Here is a 24,478-nt window from a genome sequence, read left to right on the forward strand (position 1 = left end):
TATGCTGTAAGAAGAAACTCTAAGTTAGGTAGTTCACATCAAAAGAAGCAATTCCAAATACAGCTCCAAAAGCTCTAACGTCCTAGAAACGAGAATTGAAGTGCACACAAGAAGTAGGAACATGTCAGGTAGTGCCATCTACGTAAGCAAAACAAAAAACGTAATAACCATACCAAGAATTTTTATCCACCAATTTACAATTTTGCTGATACTAAACTTGCAGACATTTCCTCCAACACTTTTTATTCACCTTATTATTAGAATTTTTTTAATAACATTCACTTGGCATGGTAGTAACTGAAATCTAGCACTTATATTCATTATAAAATCAAACCAGAAATTCATAGATCTGATTAAGGTAATTTTCAAATAGTTGACACACATTGTGTACAGCTGGAAATGATACAATATGAATGTTACAGTTTGTTGTTCCAAATTCAGAGTGTAGGGAAATGAAGCATTTTGTTCTCTAACCCCAAAAATACTCTTTGCAAGGCAGAGTTGTCACATGAACTTTTGTCTGAGTAACATCAAAATCATCTAGTTCGAAGGGCCTGAAAGCCTCCATTTCCGCCCATGGCTACCCTCAGTTCCGATTGTAGCATAAAGTACTGTTGTGCGTAGGTTCTAGGTAGTGCTTCCAAGCCTCACCCCACTAAAATATTTGTTGCGACTCCAAGAAGTTCAGGCCCTTTTTTGTGGATGGTTGGTGGCTAGCTTAGGCTCTCCAAAGACCCATGACCACACTTCAATATACTGCATGTTATCTTCTATGTATGAAGTGATAAACACAGTGTACACCAAAAATTACGACTCCTTGACTATGCATGGTATAATCTTATTACCAGCAGTGTATAATTTCTTCATTAGCGAAAACCCCTATATGGTGTACCATATATAACACCTATAACTTTGTATGGATTGCACTTAGAATAACAGAAAATGCATATATTTTTCCATCTACAAATTGGATAACAAGTTTTTATCATTTGCTTGTATAACTTTGATAAATTACTTCAACCACTATGCCCACCTTTGTAGCCATGTGAATCTGTCATTATTTTGACTAGGAAGAAATCTTTCATTTAAGAAGCCAAATACCTGAAGGACGAACATCCTAGATGTTGATGTAGATGGAATATATGCATAAACTAGACAGTCACACCTATCAACTGAAACTCCAAGTGAAGAATGTGAGACAAGTGAAGTGGCCATGAAGTGTTTAATGCTATATATTTATACTATGAGAAATAACTCTCCAAGGGTGAGAGAATCAAAGAAAAGACAGATAATTGAACTCAGCGTGAGGTTGCTAAAATGAAATAGGATAGATTGATTCTCAAAGCTTACATGCAGTTGTATTGAGAAGCACTCTTAACTCATTATAATGGAGTGGAAAAATGTTGACCACTAAATAAGACGGAACCAAAGAATTATTTGGTATCAAAGCTGCCCATAGTTGCAGGGAAAAGGTCGAAGATACAAATGCACATTGCTTAAATTGGGAGTATCATTTGAAAGCAAATAGAATGTTATATAATAACCACAGAATCATTACCAGGGTATTCCCAACATAATAAGAAAACAAAAAGTCACCAGTGCAAATAAAAACAAAATTTAAGATGTCATCTGAATTTTTTCATTTGTATGGCTCTTAATGGCCTGAAACATTGACGATTTCTGGGTGGTCACATATTGACTAAGTCTTTTGTGTTATTCTTATTCATTTTGTCGACTTGTATTACCTCAAAATTCTATGTGGCTATATGAATAGTAATTTTTTTTTTAACAATTATCAAACCAGGCATACTACCTAATTTAGAGGAAGCATTAGATCTGTTGTTTTGTTATTTTTGAGTGAGCTTTCATCTTATATCTTGGACTTGCTCATCTCAATGTGGTTCCATTTGTTTTCACTTGTAGAGTTTGATGCTTGCTCTGAAATTGTTTGTGAACCACAAAGCTGCAATTTGATGATAGATTATTCTGAATATTTCCTTGCATTTGAAGCCTATTTTAAAATGGGATTCAGTGTGTTTCTAAATTTCATATTATTCTTGGAAATGTATAGTTCATTATAAGCATTGACACTTGTAAATATAGAAGTATGTTATGTATTTATGGAAACTTTGTTTATCTTTTTTCCAGTGGAGATCAATGGAGGACATATTGTGTCCATTGTCCATCAAAATAAGGCACCAAAACAAACAAAGGAAGTACATGTGATCGACTATGGAAATGCTGTTATCATGCCAGGTCTTGTTGATGTGTAAGTTAACTGAGGTTAAAATTACTTGGATACATATTTTTTTGTCTATTGAAAGAAAATCTGACTGCAACTGTTGTCTAGATTGAAAGATGTTACATTTCTCGTTCTTCTTTTCATTTTTGTATGTACAGGCAATAGTGCATAAGAATTATTTAATTCTGACTACAGCATTAATTTCTGGCAATGTTTTCAACATATTGTTAAATGGATTCCGTTATAAACCTGCTAATATTCTTGTCTTTTGTCCTTTCCACATAGAAAATCACTTTGCAGCCTTTCAGAACTGATACATTTTATTTTTCAGAATAACGTTGGTAAAAATGCAAAACTGTTTCATTATCTTCATAATGCAGGCATGTGCATTTGAATGAACCTGGAAGAGTTGAATGGGAAGGATTTGTGACAGGAACCAAGGCAGCTGCTGCAGGTAGGTCTTTTCATGGTTATTAATAACTATTTTCATTGTTTTGATTTTTGACATTTATGAGCAAACACCACAGTGCCTTCCTTGATCTGGCATGCCGAGAGTAGGTAATGATTATTTTGCGGAACAGATGCTTTTCACATGCATATCAGATCAAGGTTTACATATAGTTTCTTACTCACATGTACATAATTTTGGGTAAATAGTAAATGCCATTTATGATTTAGATTTAATGACCTGGATTTGGTGAATATAGATGCAAAGTTTTCCTTGGACGACTATGATACCTTAGATTCTATTGGTTGATTAATCAAAGATTTTATTAAATGTGTTCGAAGAAAGAAATTTTGTGAAAGTTTTACTAGATATCTGGTAAGAAAGTTGGTTCACGTCATTGAAGAAAGAGAAACAACATTTCCAAGTGTTATGTAGCTTGGTTGTACATTCTCAAAAGAAGAAATAAATTTCATTGATGAACATAAACAACAAAAGTGGGTCATGGAGCTTAAAAATATAATTGATTTCCAAAGAGTATAAAGAGATGATGTATTCTCACCTGTTAGACTTCTTTGGGATTAAGGTAAAAAATTATTAAATGAATTTTTACAAATTTCAGTTCCCGATATCACTGTTAATTTGGGTAATAAGAATGACAATATGTTATTTCAAAAGTAATAACTAGTATCAATTGCTGTTATTTCTTATTATAGGCAATTATAGATATGCGTAAGTGAATCAGCATTATGATATATTTATAGTGTGGCTTTTGCTGTATCTGACATAAAATTTGAATATGCAGCATTGATGGATGTATTTATAATCTGATCACTGCTGGTTCGAATATGTAATAATGCAATCTTTTCTCCTATAGCAATCAATTTCAATTACTGATTACAAGCTTTAAATGTATACAGTATAAGATGATAATATTGTTATGGTAAATTGATGTTGTGGTATTAAACAAAGGAAATAAAAACTCATTATATAGATTTACAAAAATGATGTTTCTAAAAGAAAGAATCATGAAGTAAAGATAGAAATAGAAACTACCTAATAAACTAAATGCTAACTAAGATGACCATTACAGAAACATTATTCTATTATAATAGCCTCCCTTAATGGTCATTGTCTAATTGCTGTCTTTTGGTCACAAATTCTGCAACACATTTTGCTACTGCTAAGACCCTCCCCACCCCAATTCTGCAAAATGTTAATGACCAAGAAGCTAAAATCCGTTGAGAAACGAACAAAGGGTGTCCCCTTCTTTAGAATGCTTTGTAGAAAGAGACAAGAGCCTACCACTGAGACGAGTCTACTACTAACCCTCCCAAAATCAGCCAAAACATTTGACCGGAAATCATCACAAAAGCATCCAACATGATATTGGATAACAAAGCTACTCTTTCTTGGAGACAAAGACAAACATTGAGATCAACTAGCTCGATTCAAGGAATATTTGGCAAACCCTCCAAACGTGGCAGATGAGCATGATGCCCCAAAATAAATTTGCTAAAATCCATGATTTTTGAAGGAAAAAAAATTGGAAAAATCAGTCATGGTTTTTGAGGTGGAAAATCGATGAAAACTAGACAACAGAGTTTGAGACACAGGGCAGAGGATAAAATGCTTTGTTTTTGAGGAAAAACGGTAAAACCCAACATATAATTTTTGAGCAAAAATTATAAACCCGCCAAGTAATTTATAAGGAAAAAATTATATACTGAACAGGATAATTTGAGGAAAAATTATAAACCAAAAGAGAATTTTTAAGAGGAAAATTTCTGAAAACCCATCAAATTTTTTTAAAGGGAATTGTTTTAATGAAAACCTATTAAGTAATTTTTAAGGGAAAAAATAATGAAAACCCATCAAAGAAAACTTCATGATGCCAAATAGGGGATGTCGCATTGTAAAACAACACATGCAAGTAACAAAATGCACATGAAGCAACATGCAACTCACATGCAACCTTAAATAATTGAAGACTTTTTGCCTAAATCAAGAAATCACACAATCAAAACCCTCAACCAAGCTTGCAATTCTCAGCAAAAATCTTCAAAGAGAAAACACAAATTTCATAAAATAACTAAGTACTTTTATTTTTGAAAATCGAAAAAGAGATTTCTAGAAAAACATCCAGATCAAAAGAGACTTGAATTTTTCTAAAACAATTCGCCAAATTTTATGAAATCCCATCGACCTACTCTAGTACCATGTTATGGTAAATCGTTGTTGTTGTTGTATTAAACAAAGGAGATGAAACTCCTTATATAGCAAAGACGATGTTTCTAAAAGAAACAATCGTGAACTAAACACGGAAATAGAAACTAGCTAGTAAACTAAAGACCAACGATGATGACCATTATAGAAACATTATAATATTCTAATAAGCATCACAGGTAACGATGTGTGGATGTTTCGAATGTGGAAGTATATTCTTACAACAATATGTAATGAGTCTAATGATGTTGTTGATGAATGTTCTGATTATAATTCAGGGGTATATGTCTTCCTACTTTTGTATTTAATTTCTCTTTTCCAGGTGAGATAAACTTCTAATCATATCAATTGATTTCTGAATATTTTCCTTCCTTGGGTTCCTCCTACCCTCTGTGACCCCCCCTAGATGAACGACTCTTATACCTTAGATTCTATTAGAAGGTTGATTAGTCAAAGATTTTATTAGATGTGTTCAAAGAAAGAAATATTGTGAAAGTTTTACTAGATATCACTGGTAAGAAAGTTGGCTCACATCATTAAGGAAAGATACAACATTTCTAAGTGTTATGCAGCTAGGTCGTACATTCTCATAAGAAATAAATTTCATGGATGAACATAAACAACAAAAGTGAGTCATTGAAATATCCCAAACGGGTATTTACTTTGTTGCTGCTATAATGTTTAATTATATAAATTATATTTTCCTATAGATTTGTTTTGATCTTATAGGGCTAGATAGAAGTTGCATAAGAATGTTGTTCCTTTTTGTATTTTTTAGAATACAGGTATTCCAATGAATAAATAATAGTAACTGATAAAATGTTGTTTCTTTTTGTATTTTTTAGAATACAGGTATTCCAATGAATAAATAATAGTAATTGATAAAATAGAAGTGAGAGAAATCATATCTAGCAATACATACTAATCTGGAAATGATTCTAAAACTGTACCAGCAGAGTCTGATTTATTTCAGAATAGTCCCAATACAGATGTACTTCAAACAAGGTTGACACCAACTGAACATGGGAACCAGATACAAGCAAACAAATTTGAATGATAAAGCCCAAGCTGCTGCAATAAAACAACTCCAGTTTGCTGCAATTAAACACCTCATAATTCCTCACGTGAGCTGTTGCAAGGAAATGCCAGGCTGAACCAAAGTGGCCGCCTTCCCTAAAAATCCACTGCTTGCAATGTGTGACTGCGATACTAGAAATTGATCCTCTACCTTGATAAAATTGTATGCATAAGAATCTTCAAATCTGATCTTGTTGAGGGCTACATCCCAACAAATTTGCTCTCAGCAGTAGGGTTTGTGTCCTAGGTGAGGAATGCTCTTCTAGAGCAATAGCGTCCAAAATAGGTTGACAAAATGATAAAGATGCCCACCTTTAGGTTGCCTTCTTATATCCCTTCTCCAAGGCAATTCGAACCCTAAAATGGAATACATTTGAACTTTATAATATAACATTATTTTTCACAATAATGGCGTCCAAATAGAAAGAAATCATTACTTTATTAACGAAAAATAGCTCCAAGCATCAAATAGGTCCCAACAAGTGATAATGAAATAGTAGAGACTAAGCTCTTTCCAACGAGTTATCACACATAGGCAAATTGATCCAAATGGAGCCAAAAAATTCCTTATTAATCCAAAATGGCTAAACACTTAGCCTTATTTAAATTATTAAAATGTCAGCTTAGGAGAATATTTAAATATATTAAAATATTTCCCAAGTAGCCAAGGAACAACCCAAACACCTCCAAAATATTTTAGAGTAGAAAAGAGATTCCGAGTCATTGAAGGGAAGGGAGGACCTAAGTGGATACTCCTACCTCGAGCTTTGTGCCATGAAAGAGGAATAGTAAGGAGGATCTATTAGGTCCCACCTCAATTCTATCTAGAAAAAACAAGGAGAGATGACAAGAAAGAGGAGAATGTAAATTAAATGCAAGCCTCTCACTAAATGGGTGTTAATCTATTATTAACTTGAAGTGCTTTCAATTTAAGACATAACATATAAGAAAATGACCTTTAATTAGTTATTCTAATTAATAAATATGGGGCCCAAATTAATAAAGTAATAAAATAATTAATAATGTCAGCTTGTCGTAAATCTCTAGATACTTCTTGGAGGCCTTTATAAGGAGATGAGTGGATGTTGTAAATCATCATGGATTTGATTTGATTTGTCTTTGTATTTTTCGAAGTTGAAGGCTGAGGAACTTGTGCTCAATTTTAGAGGTGGAAGATCCTCCCTATTTTTCTTGTTGTAGCTTTGGTGGTTCAACGCCACCCTGTTCTGTCGTTGGGGATATTGCTTGGATATCATTGGTGGTTCAGCGCACTTTATCTGCTAATCGTAATTTGGCGACTTCTTTGTATTTGCTTGGATCTTGTCCAATGCAAATGTAATATGTAACCAAAGTGCTTTCATTATGTGAAGATTAATGCATTTGTGTCATTGTCTTTAGCAACAACCACTTCGACATTATATTATTATGATCATCTTCCATCATATTCTAATTTCAACATTCCATAATTTGTTGTCTCTGCATGTTATCCGAATCAACAATATCATAGATCTTGCATTTTTGGAACATCTCTTTTCACCCACATTAAGCATAATCCAACAAAGTATGAAGTGGTTTCCAAACATCATAGTATAGTATGCACTTTGTCCATTGTACGAATTCTATAGTTGTACAACCTCCCAACACCGTACACCCTACATAAGCACCGCATGGCTTTTAGAGAGATCGTACAACTCGCCATCACTATCCATCTTCCATAGGCACTGTACAATCTTTTCTTCCTCCACTACGTGGACATCTAGACACCATACGAGCTCAACCTCTGTCACACGACCTGTTGTTTATACACTGCATAACTAGTTCGGAACATTGCACTAGTGCTGAGGATCTCTTGCAAGACATACAAGATATCATGTGGGTCTTGAAGGAGAACATCTAGATTGCTCCAAATCAACAAAAACACTGTGTTGATGAGGCATGGTATATCTTGCCTACAACCTGACAGACAATTCACCTTAGGAAGAGTGGTGTTGAGAAACTCAATCTATGTTACTATGGACCATTCTAGGTTAATTGGGCGTATTGGTCAGTTAGTTTATGAGTTGGAGTTACCGGTTGATAGTCGATACATAATGTCTTCCATGTATCTCGACTTAAGAAGGTAATTGGACATAATGTAATATCTCCTACAATTGTACCAACCCTTAATTAGGAGGGGACACTGATTTTGATCCCTTAGGTTATTGTTGATAATTGATATGCATGAGAGGAGAGTAAGGAGGAGAGTTATCAGGGAATATCTAGTTAATTGGAAGAATTTTCCAATGTAGGATGCTACATGGGAGACTGAGCACATTTTGCAACCCATGACTCAGATTGCTTGTGGACTAGCATCTTTGGGAGGGCAAGCTGAAATTGCCCCTCCTTAGGAAGGTCAATTGATAAATGAGGTTGGCTTGTTATATGGTTCTCATAGGAAAACAAATTATACAGTGGACCCATTCAAGGGCTTATGAGACATATTAGGGTTTTGTGAGCCGTTTTGACCAGTTTGGGGCATTCTCTAGATTTTAAGAGCAATCCCTATATTATAGGGATGCATTGGGAGTTGATCGAGACACATGAGGAGAGTTCTGAGACCATACTAGAGTCTTTTGGCATAGTCCCTATTTTTAAGGAGAGTTAGGAGGCTGCCAATTAACTAGTAGTGGTTAGACAACACCAATGGACAAGTGCCCTAAGAATTTTGGGTCTAGATGAGCAAGCTATGAATAATTTGGAAATAATTTAATTATTTTCCAGGTTAGTCTTAATAAAATAAAATAAAATAAAAGTTGTTACTATAATCACTTTATAATGCGAAAAAAAAATTATAATAAGATGATGGTTTGACCCAATCCCCTAGGCTGATGATTTCACGTTATAATTTAAATGGCAGTCTTTTTTAGGGCAATGGAAAACTGCCCCTTATGAGGTTCAAATTTCATAGGACAAAATAAACTTTAACACACATTTAATAAGTTTACAGAAATTAAAAAAGAAAAAAGTGAAACCCTAAAAGGGTTCGAATGAGCATTTTGAGGGAAAAGGAAGTTTAAAAACAATTTGGGAAATTGAGTAATCATCCTTGATAGCTTATTTTTGCAATTGTGGTTTTTGAAGTGGGGCTCTGTGTCAGGGTCTCAGCTATTTGGATATCTGATAACAAAAACCCGAAGAAGAATCGGGGGTCTGCATGTGTGAGAGATCATTGAAGGGCCTGAGTTTGCATGGGTCAGCTTGTACTTCAATATGCATCAAGAAATTTTGAAGGAACTCTACAGATCAGACTTGTTTGGAGAGAAATTGAATACTAGAATTGGCATATCAGTATTCAGAAGGTGAACTTTATTTGTTTTTGCACTACTAGCTCTAGCTGTTCGGCCCTAGGCTTTGACAATAAAGTGGCCCAAAGAGGTTACAGATCAGACTTTATTTGCAGGTGTTTGGGGTAGAAAAAGCTGGTTCCAAGCCTGCACAACCTCTCAGAAGAATTGCGGGCAGATTGGTATTGAATTCCCAGCCTTACAGCAGCATCAAATTTACTGGTTCATCAGATCTGGAAGCAGTTATCAAAGAGGAAATTAGAACATAGCTTGATACCAGCACCTGGGTACCTGGCATAGGAGGAAAGAAGACTTATTCTCACAGCTGAATCCCAATGTATGCAAGTTTTGAAATCAGTTCGTGTAGCAGGCAGCCTGGTGCAGTTTATATGTATGGTTTGAAAACAATTTGTATAAATGAGATTATTCCAACTGATCTCTAATTTAGTTTGGTGTTAGTTTGCAGTAGTTGTTTTCAGCATTTTTAAAATTTATTTAGCATTGTAATCAGCATACTTCAAAAAGCACCAATAAAAAACCAAAAAACAAGCAAAAACTCCAAAAGAATTAGAAATTCAATCAAAATCATATTTGGCAAATTGCATCTCAGGTTGCCTATCACAAAAATATTTTATGACTAAAAAATCAAAGAAAAACATTTGTTACTCTACACAGTGTTACTAGACTTGGTGAGTCTTGAGGCGAGGTAGCCCTCCCAAGGTTGGTGGCTTCTTGCCTTAGACTCGGCGAAGTCTTGGGCGAGTTTCCATGGACTTGCTAGTCTCAAAGAGTTCTGCTAATCAGACTCTTCCATCAAACAATGAAAACTAATAATTTTTTCAGCTTAGAGGTAGGAAGATTTATACAAATATAACATTTAAGTATCCTATAAGTTATATTTGTATAATTACTGTCAGGATGTTTGAGATAGGTTTCAGCTTCATAGGAGTTAAAATGTAGATTCTAGATTTTGGGGGTTTTCAAAAAATTCTAGGCGTAGCCAAATTCAAGGATTCAACATGCCTTCAACAGAGTTATCTCCCACAACCTATCTTGGCCTTAGTTACCGGATTTGTGCCCTAGAGGCCAGATCCGGATTCGGATCCTATCCGGATCCCAATATGTGCCTAGATTCGTCTGGATTCTTCCAAAAATTTTCTTTTGCTTTTTCTAGTTTTTAATTTTTGTTTTGGTTTTTCCGATTATTTTCTTATAATCATAATGGCTTTGAGCCATAGATTCATACTAGAATCACAAATTCATACCATGAAATGACAGAGTTATCTCCCACAACCTATCTTGGCTATAGTTAGCGAATTCGTGCCCTAGAGGCCAGATCTGGATTTGGATCCGATCCGGATCCAGATCCGTGCCTAAATTCGTCCAAATTCTTCCAAAAACATTTTTTTTCTTTTCTTTCACTTTTTCTAGATTTTATAATTTTTTTTTTAGTTTTTCCGATTATTTTCTTATAATCAAAATGGCTTTGATCCATAGATTCATACTAGAATTAGAAATTTATACCATGAAATGATATAGTTTTAGAATTATGTATATTTCTCTCATTTTTTAGTATATATAATGCATATACATATACACACACACACACACATGAGTCCTCCACGAATCATAATTGGGGGAAAAAAAATCATGAATCCCTGGATCCAATTCATGTGCCCGAATCGGTAACTAAGATCTTGGCTATTTGAGGTCAAATTGAAGATAGAAGTTGATGATCCTGTCTTCAATGATGAAGAGTTGGAGTGGGTTGTTCAAGTGGATTGAGAGGTAGAGGCAGTGGCAATGGTAGTGGAGGAGGCTAGAGCACGAGGAGACAAAAAACTTATAGTAACATCAGTTTTGTGGATGTCACCTAGCTGATCAAGTGGATGCACATAGGGTCTGTAAGTGATTTCAGTGGTTGATGCCTTTTTCTTCTTTCAATGTGTTGCAGGTAAGGAGTTTCTAATAAATTTTCTTGCAAATATCTATTGATTGCAGTTAAGAGTATTTAAGAGTTGGATACATGTTTATCAGCTGTTACACCTCAGATCTGCGAGGATTCTTATCTTATTTTCTTCACTGGAGGGTTCAAAAAATCATATCAGCTTTGTGGGATGTTGAATCCATTAATTGAACTTGGGTATTTTGATTGACAAAAGGGTTTGCAAGTTTGTTATATTTCTGATCGGCAATAATTCTTGTAGTTTTATCATTATGCATCTACTTCTGGTATTTGTTCATGATGAATGCACATTTTTGGAAATTCATCTCTTGAATAAGGTTGTCCAATTGGAGACAAAAAATGATGTATGCAAGTTAAGGGCATAGGAATAATTCCAGTGGTTTTGGGCATCTATGTTTGGTTTCTGTTCATGATTTTGGACTACACATTTTTGAAAAATCATCTATGTATTAAGGTTGTCCAATTGGAGACATTAAAAATGATGTATGCAAGTTAAGACCATGGAACACATCAAGGGTAGAGAGATTAAAATTGTTTGATAATGTCGCCGAAATATGAAATTTTTGTATGGTAGTTGACCAACATTATAAATTAGAGAATATTTTTTATTAGTAAGTAATAGGATTTAGTTGGGTAACTGTTACCAAAAATTTTACACATGCTGAAAAGTTTACTCCAAGTAACATGTAGAAGGAAACATACTTTTCTATTCATTTATATTCCATCATTTTTGCAATCATAAATGAAATCATGAGAAAAAGAGATACAATGTTCATTGTATAGATCATCAACTGATATGTACAATTTTCATTTTTACAAAGTATGAAAGCGTTAATATGTTGAATAGAGAAGATCTCACACAAGCCTTGAATATAACTAGTTAAGTTTCTTTCATCAAGAAATACACGAACAAATATATATAAATGAAAGAAATAAAGAGTAGAGATAACCAATCATTGCCTGTTGCTTTGACTGGTTATGAACTCTTTCCCTGGTGCACTCGTCCATCTTTGAGCTCCACGCTCTCCAGCAGCTGCAAAAAGAGGAAAAAACTAGTGTTAGATCCCGAGGGATCTAAGCAATGACCGTATATCTCTATTCCTATGCATACTTTATCTGTGAATGCATTTCATCATGAAAGAAAAGTAAGCAGTGATATTGGCATTTAGTGCTGAAAGAAATAAAATCATTTGTGAGTGTCACGAGCCCGTGCTCGAACCTCATAAGATATGCCACAGGATAAAAGATTACAGCAAAACGTCAATATTTGATATATAAAGCAGGGAAAGAAAAGATGAACAAACTAACAAATCTGTATTATGAAGCTTTGGATTCCCGAAAGATAGGAATAAAGACTCTATATGGTGCAATGACCATGAAGGATTCTCCAAAACCCAAATAATAAATCCATTTGGAAGCATTTGCAATCTATCAAATCATTTATAAACATGTGTACTACCATGAGAGATAATCAAGGAAAAATACTTCAAGATATACCGAGAAGCTTCATTGCAAAGACATAAATGCTGCTAGAAGTGTGTTTTAAAGCTTCAAAGACAAATGTGTTCAGCAAAAAGATGTACAATTACAGCACAAGAAGACAGGAACTCCTATTAATGCAATTGATTATAATAGTCCTAGTTATAGCAATCATTGCATGTGTTGTTTCACAGAGTTAGATATTCTTTTGAATCTCCTTTCCATCAGCACTTTGGCTCATATTCAACTTAGTAGCCATAGGGCTACATAACAAGTGAAACAAACAAAAAACAGGAGAGCATCATTTCAGCATACATATATCCTGCGACTGGAGAAAGGTTTCAGAACTCTAAAGGGGCAAGGCATCACAGACCAGTAGAGGACATTGTATGCAAAGAATGGTACATTTGAAAAATATTATATGTATGAGAGAGGCACAATCAGGAGGGGCTTTATTACAGAAAATTGTGTTGCCTTTATCACAGCAAACTATGATTATGATGTACCAACAAGAGAAGCTATAGATTCTTCTTGCCACTCATCCATAAAGTGTGAGAGTAAGATTAATTGCAAGGGATATAAAACAAGCATTACAAAGGGGGTACGTTCAAATTCTGGATGTAGTGTTCAGGAATATGAAAATGGACATCGCCATGAGAAGCATAATGCATACTGCTGTTATAGCAAGAGTATTTATCAAGGAAGCAAACAGATATTCATCAGTCTTGAAGAACCACCATTGAGGAAAGAAAATAAAGTAGATTCATGTGAAAATACTAAAGCATCTAACATGTTTGGTGATACAGTCGGTATGGAATCTGATAATGAAAACAATATCTCTATGGAAAGAGCGGTAAACACAGATCTTTGTCATCAAACTTCTAGAAAGAATTTATACAATGACAGTATGTAAGCTCCAACAAGTTTCCAGCAAAACCCATGGCGGCAAAAAAAGGAGCCAAACTGTTACAAATTTCGCCATCAAATAAAAACACAGTTAAAAGTTGTTATTTTATTAACAAGTGACTCCATGAAACAAAACACCCGCAGCTTATACTGGTGAAGGAAGAATTCGAAGTTTAAGTTCATATTCATGGTGGCCAACAAAATATAAAACCCATATGTGACAGAAAGAGAAAAATATCCTTGAAAGGTTATAGCTCTAGCAAATAACATTGCAGAGAGGAGGGTAGCCCTTCGAATTCCAAGGTAATATACACATGATGAATGTTTGAAAATACCATTCCAGCAAATACACAATGGTGGCATGTATGGAAGGTACCAAAAACAAGCAAAACATACCTCTAGGCAGTAAATCAGTGTTCACAATAGTTTTAGCTACAGCAGATGTAACATGGGTCTCTGTGCAAGCGACCACTGTGAATATGGAGCAAAAGCAATAAAGGTTTCTCCTCCATGGCGGCTTCAAAAAACTAGTAAAGCTTTCACATGGCGGCTTCATACAGCAAAAAATGTGCCCAACAAGAGGAAAATTCAGACTTCAAGCAAGCTCACAAACCCTAGCCGACCTCTCTTTTACATTCTCTCCATGCAATGTGAAAGCGCAAATGAGCGATTTTTTTTTAGGGGTATTCACAGTATATCTCGCCCTTTCCCATTTCCTAATAATTTTGAAGTCCGCGGGTTCTAGTGTGGGATTATCAAAAGCAAAGTCTTTTCTTCCCCTTTGATCAACATTTGTTTTAATTATTGCAAATTCAATGTTTTTTAATTCTTTTAAAAGGTTTGAATATATATTTTTTTCCTTTCAATAGTATCTGATTAATGTTTTAATAGAATAATTGATATTTATAACAAATAAAAAAAATAAAAAATAGAAGAATAAATTATATTATAATAAGTTATTAATTAATAAATATTAAATGCTTTATATTTTATTTTTGAAATATGAATCATTTAATAGGTATTATTATAGGAAACAAATATTTAATTTACTTTTAAAAGGGTTAAAAGACAGATATTTTGCAAATCATTATGACTAAGTGTTGAGTCAAGGGTGAAGATTTTTCTAGAAGGAGGAGTTATTGCATTTTGGAGACTTTTGGAGTCTGTTTAGAGATAATAACTGCAGTTATGAGGGGCAGTTGATGATATTATCAGACCATGCCTTTTGGGCTATTTTGTACACCTTTTGAAGTCTTTTCAAAGACTCAAGTTTGGCCTTAGAGGTAGAATCCGACCTAGCATTTATGGCTTTTGAAAAATGCAGTTGGATGAAAGTGCATAAGTATGAGTTGAAGGCTCATTTTTAAGGGGTTTTGATTTTATGGATAGAGGTTTTGTGGCTATTTTCTGAGTCCTGGACTTTATTCTACAGAGTCTGTAATTCATTTTTGGAAATATAATACAGGTAACAGCAATGTGATTATGCTTTGTGAAGTTGTCAATTAGGCCTTTTCCTTTCTACAATGTCTGTGTGCATTTTAAAATGATTTGATAGATTAACTTGTGAATGTTTCATTATTCCTTGTTTTTCTGTCTCATTCCAGCACCTTTGTGTAGAATAGTAAGTTTGTTTGCAGGTTATGATATGTGTTTTTAGGTGAAATTAGTCAAAGTGAGGTATTAGTTTATCCTCCTTTTTGTAGTTTCAGTATGGAAACCTTATTATAAATCAATTGTGCAAGCCTTTATAGGAAGTTGTGCTTTATCTGTGTTTCATAGAGCTATATAATCCTCTCTATTACATGTGGGTTACGTTTTCATAACCATTTTTGGTGTATCACCTCCTTAGTTTAAACTTTAGGTTTTAGGTTTGTTTTAAGTAATTTCTTACCCCTTTTTCCCTCAAGTTTTTCTTTAAGTTTTAGAGGTTATCAGTAAAAGATTCAATAGGAGCCAGCCTAGAACCTGAAGGTTTCATTTCATTATCCAGTCTCACATAATGAAATGACTTCCATGTTAAGTAAGGGTCACTGAACGTTTCCAGTTTGGTAAAGGGTGCAAATCCTGAAACTTAACAGTAACCAACTTTCAAGCATATCTATAAGACATTGTTCATGAATGCAATGATTCTTTCAATCATAAAGTGTTCACTTTTCTCTTTCTTTATGCATAATTATGTATTGACATTGTCAGACTACTACATTTTGTGATAAATTTGATGCTGCAAACTAGTTGTTTTATATATTTTATGAAATAATATCATAATAAAATCGTAAGAGTTTTCTGGATGGATCATTTTTCTTAAAGTGAAAATGAATTGTCGTATTTGTCATTTCAATCTAAGAATACAGTAAATGGTGTTGATATTCTATTTTCCATGATTGATTTGTAGTGGATTTTCTTTTACAAACAAGATGGAATAAATAATGTTTTTTCTAGTGAACAAATGCTCTGTACAATAATAGCTTGTAGGACATTCTACAGAATACAGATGATACTTTGAGGGGTTATATTGACTGAAGTACTGCTTCACCAGGGGGTTTCACAACTCTTATTGATATGCCCCTCAACAGTGTCCCTACAACTACAAGCAAAGAAGCTTTTGATATGAAGGTCTGCTCATTCTATTGCCTTTTCTTTCTATTAAGAATTATAAATATTTTCTGTATATTTATTTTTTGAAGAATGTAAATTAGATGACACTGTCATGTAGCTGTAGGATATTACCTACAAATGATAAAAATATTGTTGACCATCAAATATATACACACAACTTGCAAAAACAGAACGCAGTAAGCATACAATATTATTTGCTTTATAGTCATTTGTGAACATTAATATGCCTTTTTTGTTTATTTATTTATTTTAGTTTTATGTAGATGTATGATATGCCTATTATTTGAGTTAAAAATGTTAAACTGAAACAGAAGTTAACATCTAATATTTTAGATATGTTAGTCCAGATCCCAAAGGATACTGTTACAAGGTTTGTGGATCACTGATTGGAAATCTTATACACACATGTGCCATCTCTTCTTTCAAATGGTGTCTTGTTCAACTTAATGAATATGCAGGATTACAGCTGCATGTTTAGCTGTGATAAGTTTGCATAGTGAATGAGCTTGTGTACCATGGTTGGAGTTATGAAAATATGAATTAGTTTAATGTTTATTGTCTTTCTTGTAAGGCGGTACAGATGGTTTGGTTAATTGATATTATGCTGAAATATTTGGTGTCAGGTAGATGCTGCAAAGGGGAGGCTATTTGTTGATGTTGGTTGTAACTGTTTGCTTCAGCTATGCATTCCTTTCGATAGAAATAAATATGATGCAAATAACCTGAGGCCCATATTTTTCTTGGTCTAACATTATTAAGACAAGGAACTAGTATTTCTACAATAACTTGCTTCAGTGGTTCTTGTGTTTCTTATATTATTCTTATATTTGTATTATGTGAAGGTTTCTGGGGAGGTTTAGTACCAGAGAATGCTTTAAACAATACTGCTATAGATGAACTTTTGCAAGCAGGTGCTCTTGGATTGAAGGTTAGTTATATGTCATGTTGCATTTGATTTGCACGATTCCTACCCTAAAAAATAATCATACTAAATTTATATAGAGTCAAATAAAATGTGCAACTCTGGTGCACCTGCACATCTGCACATAAAAATGATCAGATTTACCTGAATATCATTGTGGATTTTGGAATCCTTGACCTTTTATTGTTTATAATGTTGAATGTGTTAAAATAAAGACAAAAATACATGCAAATTATTAGAAAATATAAAAACTGGATACCCGGTTTATTAGAAAAATTGCATCATCATAGAAAAGAAGATCGTAAAAAAGAAAAGTTATGAAGTGTTTAGTTCATTTACCAGAACACATGAATCATTAATATTTTTGTGGATATATTTTAAATTTTACATGGTAATTTATTTACATGCAGCATCTATTCACAATTACAGTTACTGTGGCAATCTGTGCAGAAAATGAATTTTCTATTTCAAAATACTGTATTTTATTAAATTTGTTTTAGTGGTCACTGTATTTTCTGGTTGTGACTCTAAGAATTTGGGTTCTTCACAGGGAGACAGGATCCATATTCTGGGATCGTACCCTAGTCTGCTTCCTCCAATCTACCCGCACCCCCTCTTCCGCACACTCCTAACATTCCCCTTCATCTCACCCTCAGCTTATTTTTTTATATTGTAACAATGTGAGATTTGAACTTAAGACCTCCAAGAAGGAGGCTTACCCAATTCACTGCTAGACTGCGGGTGGGACTCCACCCTCAACTTTAAATTTTAATAGAAAACAGTGAAAGAAAACTGAAGGGAGTACTAAGATAAATCAAATGTTTCTTGCATTAGTTTCATGTTATAGCTAAACAAAACTGGAAACTACAAATTGAGTGTTACTCAGATGCAGAAGGAACAGGCTGGGTAGATGATAGAAGTTCATAAGTGATGATAGTCTTTGGATTGGGGTAGTTTTTTGGGATGGCACAAAGTAAGCCACACTTTCACTCTTTTCTTTAGCTTGATAAATGGCCTTAGCCTATATTACTTTATTAATTTTAAATTTTTTATAGCCCACTTGAATGTGGGCATTGGGGGAAAAAGAATGGGACAAGAAAAGCCCCAGTGTGGCCCAAGACTTATTCAGTCCTGTTTGTAGAATTACAATTTATCTTCGCCCTGGACTAGCAATTAAAAATACATGTCCAGTTCATAAAAAAACAATTATAATTATATTACATTGTCCCAGAACGGTGATATGATCTTGTCTACACAAGTGAGGGGAATACTTTGCTTCCTTGTCTTCTGTTTTCTTTTTAAAGTCTTGGTCAGCCTGAAAAAAACTCTTCCATTGCCAGCTTTGGTCAAGTTGTTAGTAATCATTGATATATTTAAGATAATGAAATAAAATTATAAAATTTAAACTAATAAATTAAACTGAAATTAACCTCAGGCCATGATTCTTTACTGCCTTATAATCACTTACCCTGAAGCAGCTATAGGTTTAAATGTCCAAAATAAGTGATTATGAAGGATATAAAGGCTCAAAGCACAGGAAGAAGATTAAGGAGACAAATGAAGACCATTGATATATACAAAGGGCAAGAACAGAATAGCTGACAACAATGGATAAAAGAGGGAGGCGGGGGGATCCTTCCTTTTGAAATCTTGTATCCTAATAATCTTTATTGAAAATATCTGGAGAAAGACTATGTAGGAGAGAACATTGCAAAGAGAAGAATAAAGTCTCATTAAAGCCCAATAAGAAAGAAAAATGACAACAAAGGAAGACAAAGGGATTAAAGGCAAGGAGGGGAGATAGGGCGAAGAGAAAAGGAAAGAGGAGGGAAAGGAGAAAAATGAGGGAACAAACAAGAAACCAAATAACTCACAACAACTCTAGAACTGAAACGAAAGACAAGCTGGGAGACAAAACTAAAACAATAAGGATGAAAAACTACCCAAAGGAAGATGGAAACCTACAGAGCGAAGCAGGAGAAAAGGAAACCTTTTGAGGGGATATTGTGCCACTAGCCACACTTTCACTCTAATCAAAAGAAGTTGAACACAAAATAACAAAAAGTAAATAATTTGAAACATTTTAGATTTAGAGAATTTTGACTAACAAGATGATATAGAAAATAAATAGCATCAATTGTGTAACATTCTAAAAAAAATAAGGTTAACAAAAAATATTCGGTTGTCTACTTATCTTTAACATCTTGCAATGCATCATTAATTTTCATTTGTGTTTTGTATTGATTTTTTTATATTTTGTGGAAATTCACTCTTGAACCTCTCCCAAGAAAGATGATGTCCCTGGTAAAGCATTATGCAAAAAACCTAGCCGGAGAATGTCTAATAAGAGAGTGGAAAACCATTGCAGGTAAGTTTCAATTAGACATCTCTAAAGTCTTAACAATTTGTTCTGGATTCACGACACCCCATTTTGAGCATTTGGAAAAACTAGTATGCTCTCTTTTTCGCTTTAGTGTTTCAGTCTTATTGTTTAGGTTGCCTTCGCTTTTGTTGATTTTTTAGATTGTATGTACGTCTGAGTGTTCACAATAGTTAGCTTCAACGTCAGGTAACCTTAATCAACTCCAGTCATCCCTTCATGTTTTCTTATTTCTTTTCTCTAAGTCCTTTCTCATTTTGTTTTTTGGACTAACGGAGATGTCAGACTTGCGAAACTCCAATGCTCCAACAAGTTTGACCTTTTGACTCTTATTTCAAGTGCCCTTCAAAGTTTGCGAAGTGCTGGATGTCCGCAACTCTGATGGCCCTGACAGATGTCCTTTCATTGCATTAGTCAAGTGCAAAAAATGTTGGAGTGATCAAAGTGGTGGATCTTTGCATTTCCGACCATTTTGATGTTTCAAAGCTCTATTTTGCGGTCATGTCTTGTGGGGCTGCAGAGTTGTGGAGGTCGACAACTCTTGCACTCCGCGCCTCCAAGGGTGTTTAGGGGTGACACTATCACACTTTTCGCCTATAATTTTTCGTAATTCGCTCTCTTCTTTGTTCGCATTTCCTTTCTCTAGTGCCTCTATGGTTTTGAGCTGCCTATTTCATGTTTGTGCTAGGTGATTTTTTGTGTAGTGTTTTTGTTCACCTTTCCTCCTTATTAGTTGTCTTTTGTGATTATTGGTGAGTTTCACACCTTCATTTTCTTTTTTTTTGGGTTCCCTAGGCATCTAGTTTTCCTTCGTGGTTGCAGGTTAGGGTTTTTGAGTGTTTAAGGTTAGCTTAGATGTGAGGAAGATAGTAAGGAGGATTAGGTTGTAGTGTTGTCTGGTTGTTTTAGAATTGATGCCATAGTGTCCTAGGTTTTGTCCTTAGTCTTGCATAGGGTTTAACTTAGTCAGTCTCGTTGTCACATTTTTCTTAAAAGTGTCGAAGGCTCTTGTAATATCCCTCGCAATTCTGAATTTAATTTTCTAATTTCTTGACCTGAGATTTTCATTAAACACTTTGCACACAAGGAATATTTTGGTGATCTAATCTCCGTGTCTTTCTAAATACCCAAAACTTTTAATAGATATGATTGCAAAAACTCCAAAATATCTAACAATGAAGCTGCATATGTTTTTGTATTTTTTTTGAAATGTATAAGCACGGATTAATGATGAGGAAATATGCATCTACAATAATAAGGAATTAGGACGATGCCTACTATGTACTTCAATGATATTCTAGTCCTTGTAAATGACAATTTTCTGATATGAAATTATGATATAGATCAGATTACAATACTTTCACAACTGATTGCTAAATACCTACAAATTTCCACAAAACGATGTAAAACATAAATGGATGGGAACCATTAAATTGCCCAAAATATCCGGATGTTACTATAGCTGCGGTATTGTAGCAATGATACTGTAGCGACGACATTATAGTAGCAATGACACTGTAGTAGTGATACTGTTGACTTGCAGAGATATGAAAATCTTCCAAACTCTTCCATAATCAATGTTTAAATATCCTAGCCCTATTGCAATATATCTTAAAATTAATATCAAACTCATTCCTTCAATCTTACTTAGCATAGTAAAAAGACTGATTTGTCTTTTCCAATAGTTTCAACCCTTTTCAGGATCTTTCACCACCTAAGTTATGCAAATCAATGGGAGTGTTCGTTCCCAATGACCAATGTAGAAAATTGCAGAAACTGTTGGCTCCTCAAGTTATCAGGCAAAGTAGATGTTAACACGCTCGATATCCAACAATGAGGCTTCCTTACCTATTTATTTTTTTCCTCCAAGAGGCGGGCCTCCTAGAATTTAAAATAATATTTAATTTCTCTTACTAGAATATTCACCTTTTCCCACATTAATATTTAATTGCACTTAAAATTAGAACATAATTAATATAGAGTGCAAATAATATCATAGGCTGCAGAAAGTCTGTGGCTGTAAGAAGATTGTGATAACAAGAAGAAATTGCCGACATGAAACTCTTCTCAATAGCTTGGCCTACGAGTGTCCGACTATAGGCCAAATTTCATTAAATCTAAGTGCTAGTGAGAAGGGGACATTACAACTCTCAGAACGTTAGTACTGTAGAGTAGGCAGGCTTCTGCCATCTTTGAACCCACTCCACACCTTTGCTCTTTTCCCTTTTTGCTCCTCGCCAAATCGGCTAACTCCACAGTCCCTGTGGAGTGGTCGGAACATCAAAACTCCAGTACTTTGTGAACTCTGCAGCCCCACACATTCCATTTTGTCCCCACGCACAACATTCTTTGACTCATGACCTTGATTAGAGTTGTTAGACCTACAGAGGCCTGCAACTCCAACCCTTTGCGCACTCTGCTCTTGTTCTCCACACAAATGCATTAAATTAGCTAAGGCATTGAAATCTTAGTCATTGGACCCTTGGAGATCCAATACTTTGACGACTCTGCGCCTCCACACTTTAAGCATCTCCACAATTCATTAGGCCATTGAAATTGTTGATGTCATTTTTGTACGACTAAATACTCATGAAGAACATGAGAAAATTCCAAAGTTCCTTACACTTGTGGATACTAACTCAGTTATATTAATGTGATTTGCTTGTTAATCACGTAGGCAGGCTTGTGTTATTCATTCGAAGATAACTTGGTGGTACTTTTCTTTTCTTGACTTGTTCTTTTCTCCTTGATCACTTTCACTTTCAAGTACTCCTACCACTAATTGCTTACTGCTCTACTACTACTCCTATGAATGAAGAAATTAGCAAATGGACGGGGATCCAACCAACTGAAAGCTTGCCATCGGCACTACCTCCATTGGTGCAATGATTCTAAGGGATACTCTTAGGATTTTCACACTAACAACTATATTCCAACCCCACTTGAAGTACAAGCGGAAAGATTAAATGCAAGTAGAACTTGGAAGTGATTGGACTAGATTACTATACAAGGCTTCCTAACAAGCCGTTAGGATGCTAGTGGCCTAGTATATAGATCCCTATCAAACATTGACTAACATTGTCATACGACTAGCAATCTACTTCTACTCTAACAACATGAAATGAAATCCTACTTTAATTTGAGAGATGAGAAGAAACATGCAAATCCACCAAAATGATCATGTATATCCACCATGCAAGCCACGACAATGAATAAAGAACAATTTTGATAGTATTTTGGCAACAATTCTCCAACATAACTCTCTCTTACAAATGAGAACAAAATGGCCATATATAGAGGCTCAAAATTATGAGTGGCCTTGATTAAGACGCAAAATCAATGATCCAGATCAAATCCCAAAAACCCTAATTAGGGTTGCCACCCCATTGGCCAATGAGAAGACGTCACCTCATCAATGGACTAATGAAAAAAAAGGAAAAGTGGCAACCAATAGGAAGGCACCAAATTGGTAGCCAATCAGAATTAGACACCTATCCTACCTGAGAAGAAAGACAAATTTGCCACTTGGGCTTACATCAAATGATCCTCTAATATAATTCTACCCTTTTCTTTCATCTTCTTAGCCAAGGTAATGAACTTGGCTAGCCTGTCATTGATTTCCTTAATGGAAGGGCAAGGCATGTGCTTCATCTTGAGCTCAGTTGAATTGATCATGTTGCTCGCTGCTTGCTATGTCTTCTCATGATCCTTCTCATAGTCTTTCGCATATCCGATAAAGGCATCGAGGGAGGAAAGGGTGCTCAAATGCTTCTTCCTGATGGCAACCTTCCCCAACTCATCCAATCTCGACCCAAACTTTGTCTCATTAGCGTTCTCCTCTTTGATATCTTCAAAAAATCAAGTGTAGCCCCAACATTGCTCATCATAGTTGAAATGGAAGTGTCAATGCGTGGGCTGTGCTCTGCAATCTCATTTCGTATCTCTTCATGTATCTTCAATCTGATGGTCAAGGTAACATACCAAGACTCCACTGTACTCCTTCCTCCTTCATCCACCAACTTGGTTCTCTCCAAATATCTCTCCAGTAGCCCAATAACTGCCTATAGCCTGGGAATGGCTAAGTCCTTGACTGGAAGGAAATCCTTCCACTCCCTTTCAAATGTTTTGAATTTGTCTCTAATAGCCACTAATGACCTGAATGTCGAGATAAAGGAAGGCAAGAAATTTCGCCCATCTTGAATTATATCACTGATCCAATCTTTGATTTCGTGCAGCTGAGCCGATATCTCTTCTATGTTGCTCTTGCTGTCTTGCGGAAGGGCTGCTTGATGCAACTGTTGGATAGGCTGGCAATTTCTCCAATACTTGTTTTCGGCCTCCAACTTTACAATCCTCTCGTTTTCCTTCCTCAACCTTTCTGTAATTGAAACCATGCCTTCCTGGATCTCCTCACACTCCATGTCATCTTTGATTCTTCCCAAGTTATACTCTACAATCTCAAACTCCAGGGCTACAAACTCATCCACTGCCTTGCTAACCTTTGGTATAGCAATTTGAACTTCTCAGGGATCCTCATCATCGCTCCTGATTACTTTTGCCACCGTATTTGCAAGTTGTTTTTGTTTCTCACTATCTTCCTTTTCTACTAACCCTTGAATATCTTCAACTGTTTGAACAGTCACCACCTCGCCTCTTGGCATAAGCATTTGCCTTAACCATAGTGGTGTAGTACATCTCCCCAAATCTAGATTCGGTTCGACTAGCAGAGCATCACCAACAGCCTCAAGCGCCTGGCTTATTTCCTCAATATCAATTGGCCTATCCTCTTCTTTACTAGTGAGTGTCATACCATCTCCATGTTGGTTCTTTGAGAAAGGAGAGTATTTGGTATTATCATTGTAACCACTTGATTCCAAATCAGAGCTCATCTCTACC

The 24,478-nt window shown here is 35.0% G+C and overlaps 1 protein-coding gene across 4 annotated transcripts in view; it reads left to right on the forward strand.

Moving 5' to 3' along the window:
- Positions 1-24,478, forward strand: part of ALN (allantoinase) — a 264,097-nt gene that overhangs the window by 119,982 nt on the left and 119,637 nt on the right. For 3 of the 4 annotated variants that reach the window (XM_089826352.1, XM_089826353.1, XM_089826355.1), the window contains 5 exons: positions 2,149-2,269; positions 2,623-2,696; positions 16,201-16,277; positions 16,904-16,940; positions 17,123-17,208. In XM_089826352.1, coding sequence (XP_089682478.1) covers positions 2,149-2,269; positions 2,623-2,696; positions 16,201-16,277; positions 16,904-16,940; positions 17,123-17,208 — 395 coding nt within the window. The remainder of the gene's footprint in view (positions 1-2,148; positions 2,270-2,622; positions 2,697-16,200; positions 16,278-16,903; positions 16,941-17,122; positions 17,209-24,478) is intronic. The other variant, XM_089826354.1, reaches the window with a different exon arrangement.

The sequence above is a fragment of the Cupressus sempervirens genome, chromosome 4 (assembly GCF_028749045.1).
Source record: "Cupressus sempervirens isolate cs-2001-9-10 chromosome 4, ASM2874904v1, whole genome shotgun sequence".
Classification (NCBI taxonomy): domain Eukaryota; kingdom Viridiplantae; phylum Streptophyta; class Pinopsida; order Cupressales; family Cupressaceae; genus Cupressus; species Cupressus sempervirens.